The following is a 5,043-nucleotide window of genomic DNA, read 5'->3' as shown; positions in this document are numbered from 1 at the left end:
ATGTTTAAGTATACAGTCTAAACTTTCAGTCTGTGCCTAGGTTAGGAGCTGACCTTATAGTGCTTTTAGTTTGGCAGTGGTTGCCCCTATATTGTGTCTTTGTAACTGCAGTTTGAGAATAATGAGGCAAATGGCTTTGAAATTTGCACCATTGTTTGGAAAGCTTTTGAATGTGTCCTTTTGAAAAGTGACTTTGAACAAGCCGGGATCACACTGCCTGTGCTACAGTAAATGCTGAAGTAGCATCCTGGCATCCTTCCCAAGAGCAGCGAAGGAGCTAGCCGCAGTGATCCCTGCTTCCTCCACCGCTTTGTACCTTGCTAGCGCTGGTGCAGCTCGCTCTGCGGATGTGCTGACACCCTCCCACTCGCCTGCTCTGCAGCAGCAAAGAATGGATCTCCGAGTCCAGTGGAGATGAAGGGTGTAGCGAGGTTGCAGGAGGGGGAGAGATGTGAATATCTTCCAGCAGCTGAACAGGAAGGCATTTTAATATGATATTTTTTTCTGTCAACTGATAAATTTTTGCTTTCTGTTATTTTCTAGAGAGATGTGGATAATTTGCCCTGCCTCCAACGCCTCTTCCTCAGCTTCAACAATATAACTAGGTAGGTGGCAACTCCCAACTCATTAATAGATAACTTGTCTGTGTGGGCTCCAGTGCTCTGAGATTGTCAATGCTGGGGAGAGGTTTACTGTCCTGAAAGATCTTTACATTTGAAAATGGGGGACCGCCCATGACAAAGTTCTTTGTTGGGAAAAGGAAGCTCTTGTGTTTTCTGCCTCTGTTGCTAAAGATGATGCAGTTAGCAAAGTAGGCCTTTCTTTAGTTCTGCTGGTGGGCTGCATGGAGCTGTCAATGTGGATTTGCTGTCCTTTGTTTGACAGCCACTGCCTTAGTCAGTTGAATTAGTTTCTTTCATAAATTATCGTCTGCAATTTGTACCGCCACTGAGCAGTTTTGATAAAGCAAGCTATATTTGTCACTGAGCTGCATGGGAATTAGGCCGTGCCTGCCTTCTAAGTGAGTCTCTGCTTAGAATGAATGCTGCTGAGAAGGTCATGAGACTACACAAATGCACAGATTTTTCTTGCCATCCTTATATCATGATGCCTAGTGTTAGTGTGGGAGGCTAGTGAAACCGAAGCGAGGCAGAGGCCGGCCCTCAGTGCAGAAGGACCTCCTTCTCTGCTCCCTTTCTTTCTCCTTCCCTCTGCCTCTGTTTGAACTTGACTTCCCCTCTGCTCTTCGGTTTCTCTTCAAGGCTGATCTCCGGACTTGCATTTATGCAAGGATAACTATTAAGTTTAAAAGTACATCTCTTCCTGGACCCCAGGGCTGTCCTCCTGAGGACCAAAAACCATGGAGTTCTGTGCATCTTTCTGGTCACATCCTTTCTCTCCCTGGCTCATACCTAAGTTTAACCCCGCCTTCTTATCCTCTATCTCTAAAAGAAAACAGTTACCTCAAGATGGTAAGATTTTAGAGAGACAGGATTTCAGAAGAAATGCCCTTCAGTCCTTCTTTTTTCTCTTCCATAGAGAAGCATGGAAGTTTTCTGAAGGACTTTCTGTGTCCCCTCAGCCTGTACCGCGCTTTCCTAACTGCTCTGCTGTCTCGTGCGTGTGTGTGTGTGTGTGTGTGTGTGTGTGTGTGTGTGTGTGTGTGTGTGTGTGTGTGTGTAGCGGGGGTATGATTCTTTTGTTAGCATTGGTTTTCTTTAGATTTCTACCTAATGACTGGCAAAGCTCTAGAGAGAATACTCACTGTTTACGCTGCTGCAAACCCTTTGATTTCCCTAGTCCAAGGTGAACTTGTTCCTTCTTGTTTGTGAGCAACTGCAGAGCTATGTATGTATTTGCTTATATATAGATCATGCTACTCCCAGGCCCCAGGACACAAGTTCTTTGAACTTCTAAACTTTGGGCTTATAAGGAATTTGGTTTGGTTGCTTATATACTAGAGAGCTTTCTTTCAAAGTCTGGAAGGGAGGCTTATCCAACTTGCAAAATATGATTGGTGGGATATTTTTCCTTGAAAACAAGCAAACAGACAGACAAACAAACTAAGCTCGATTTCCTAAGAACTGAGGAATAAGTGAGGTAACATTCCAAGGCTCTTGTCCAATCCTCCACCCCCACCTTTTAGCTGCTTTCTGCCTGCGCATCTCTCCACAGGCTGAGCTCTAGAGTTTCTTCAGTGTTTCCACCTGATATGTTTGGGGGGCAAAATGAATCTGTTGCTCTGTACTGATATCTATGGCCCAGAGGTTTTATATCATGAACACGTTGTGTTTGGGGAAGGAAAAAAACTCTTGGAGAGCAAGCCTTGAAAACATTTGTGCGAACTTTACTTAAGACAGAAGTATGTCAGTTAGCTGTGCTGCCAGCTGCTAGAGACTACTTCAGTGACAACCCTGCATCTTCTGGACTCATGTTGTGGCTAACAGAGCCGCCAGGCTTTCTAGTCCCATGTTCCTGCGTAGCTGAGGTCGCAGAGAGAAACAACAAAGGGAAGGCACATTTTATTTATAGGAGCTTCTGGTGCTCTCTGGAGATGTGAACAGCATCTGACAAATGAAGAGAGCCAGTGGATGGCCATTTAGTGGGGAACACCTATTGACCTTTCTCTTGTAAGACCTCTTAGGTTTTCACCAAGTTGTTGGAATCCTAATGGTCCATCAGCATCAACTCTTAGATGCCCTGTGTAAATACAGAAACTTCCAAAATGAGATTTCATTATGTAATTCAGAGAGCTCCAACATGGGATAAGTAGTTCCTTCTGTTTAATGGTGAGTTACTTGTGAGTATCGAATCAACCTGTCTTGTGTACTTGCCTGAAGAGAGCAGAAGAGCCCTGACTTCTGTCAGCATTAAAGTTACTGTTAGAGAATGACTCACATATCCTATGTCACTTTTGTCAGTAGACTGTGCTTCTGCTAAGTATCCCTCAGAGCATTTGGTGGTTTCATGGAGAAGGCATTGGTGAAGTTAGCACATTGTGGCACATATATTGGACTTAGTTATATGGAACAACAACAGGAGAGCACAGAGATAAATGCACACCCACTGTTGATTTCAATTTGTGAAAAGGAATGAAAGAAAAGCTTAGGTCCACCAGCGGTGGCGCATGCCTTAAAACCCAGAACTTGGGAGGCAGAGGCAGAGGCAGAGGCAGAGGCAGAGGCAGAGGCAGAGGCAGAGGCAGAGGCAGAGGCAGAGACAGCCGATCTCTAAGTTCCAGGCCAGCCTGGTCTACAGAGCAAGCTCCAGGACAACCAAGCTTAGATAATTAAGGAAACCAAAGAGCTGGTGAAGATGGAATTGAACAAGGGAGGCATGTTCCAGCCTCAGCAAGCAGTAGAACTTGGCGGTTCAGCCACATGGTTCTGGCTTTAAAGTCAAGGATAGAAGAAAGCAGCTATAGAATTTCCCTCCACAACTAAGGAAAGCCATTGAGGCCAGGCACATGGTAAGGTTGTCCCTGTATGAAGACATAGAGTAGCCACTGCATGATTCTGTGAAGGTGAAGCCTGAATTGCCTTAGAGACCCCAAGATGTTGGACCCCAAGCTGTGGCATCCCTGCCAAGAAGAGCAGCTCACAGAGAGTGGAGCCACCCTGAGAGTTAGAAGTGTGCTGCTGTGAACAAAGATGAAAAGAGTTGGAGATCTGCAGAATGTTTTGACATCAGACACAGAGATGCAGAATTTGGAGTTTGTGCAACTAGTTTTCAGTCTTGCTTTGGTCCAGTATTTCCTTACTATGCTCCTTTCTTCCCTTTTGGAACTGTAGTATATGTTGGAAGTATGTGATCTGCTTTTTCATTTCGATTTTACAGGGGGTTAGTTAAGAGATTGCATGAATTTCAGAGGAGACTTCGAATTTTGGACTTTTAAACATTGTTGAGACCATTACAGATTATGGGGACTTTTGAAGTTGGACTAAATGCATTTTGCATTATGTTATGGCTACAAACTTATGTGGGCCAGGGAGTAGAATGTGGTGGTTTAAATAGGAATGCCCCCCCCCCATAGACTCTTAGGGAGTAACATTATTAGGAGGTGTGGCCTTGCTGGAGTAGATGTGTTCTTGTTGGAGGAACTGTGTTACCATGAGAGATGTCATGTTCAAGCTAGGCCTAGTGTGGCATTCCCATTTGCTGCCTGATGATCTGGATGCAGAGCTCTCAGCTCCTTCAGCACCATGTCTGCTTGTACGCACTGTCATGTTTCTTGCCATGACAATAATGGACTAAAGCTCCAAACTGTAAGCCCACCCCAATTAAGTGTTTTCCTCTATAAGAGTTGCTGTGGCTCTGGTGTCTCTTCACAGCCATGGGAACCCTAAGCCAGTGAGGTTATCCATGTTGTTTCACAGCCAGTCTCAAGGGCTCTTTCATCTTGCAGACCTGGAGTGTGATGCTCACTAAGCAGTCTCTACAAGCCCATCCTCTGCCACTAGCAACCTCTGTTCTGCTCTGTCTCTGAAGCTGCTTGCTGGAGGGAAGTCCCTCACATGAATGAAACCCTACACTGTACTTTTATGTGCAGTCCATTTTACTTAGCATGATATACTCAAGGTCACCTATGTTGCTACATGTCAGAATTTCCTTCCTATGTTGAATATTCATGTTCTCTTGACATAGGGTAGAATATACCAGAAGAAAGGGCTGGGCCTACCTTCCCATTCCAGTTTTTTTTTTTTCCTACAGTGCCCAACATCCTGTCCCACCTAGCCTCCTTAAAGACATCCTATACCTCTGCATGGTCTTTGTGTCTACCTTCATCTTGGCAATCATCTTTTCATTTCCTTTCCCTATCAAAGTAGCTCACAATCATCTTGTACCTCTCAGATTAAATGATACTAAGAGCTCACATGCTAAATGCAGCATTTGAAGTTACTTTTTGTGGATTCCAATTCCACAGCGCCCCACAGCCCCGATTCTGTAGTTTTAAATTTAGTTCAAGAATTCATAGGTTGCCAGGCAGTGGTGGCACACACCTTTAATCCCAGCACTTGGGAGGCAGAGGCAGGCGGATTTCTG

General features: G+C 44.8%; 1 protein-coding gene across 5 annotated transcripts in view; it reads left to right on the top strand.

The window, feature by feature from the left end:
• Lrrc49 (leucine rich repeat containing 49) overlaps positions 1–5,043 on the top strand; it is a 119,292-nt gene that overhangs the window by 38,973 nt on the left and 75,276 nt on the right. For all 5 annotated transcript variants that reach the window (XM_031343161.1, XM_031343163.1, XM_031343160.1 and 2 more), the window contains one exon: positions 544–605. In XM_031343161.1, coding sequence (XP_031199021.1) covers positions 544–605 — 62 coding nt within the window. The remainder of the gene's footprint in view (positions 1–543; positions 606–5,043) is intronic.

Source organism: Mastomys coucha, unplaced genomic scaffold (assembly GCF_008632895.1).
Source record: "Mastomys coucha isolate ucsf_1 unplaced genomic scaffold, UCSF_Mcou_1 pScaffold23, whole genome shotgun sequence".
Lineage (NCBI taxonomy): Eukaryota > Metazoa > Chordata > Mammalia > Rodentia > Muridae > Mastomys > Mastomys coucha.
This window is presented reverse-complemented; position numbering and strand designations above follow the sequence as displayed.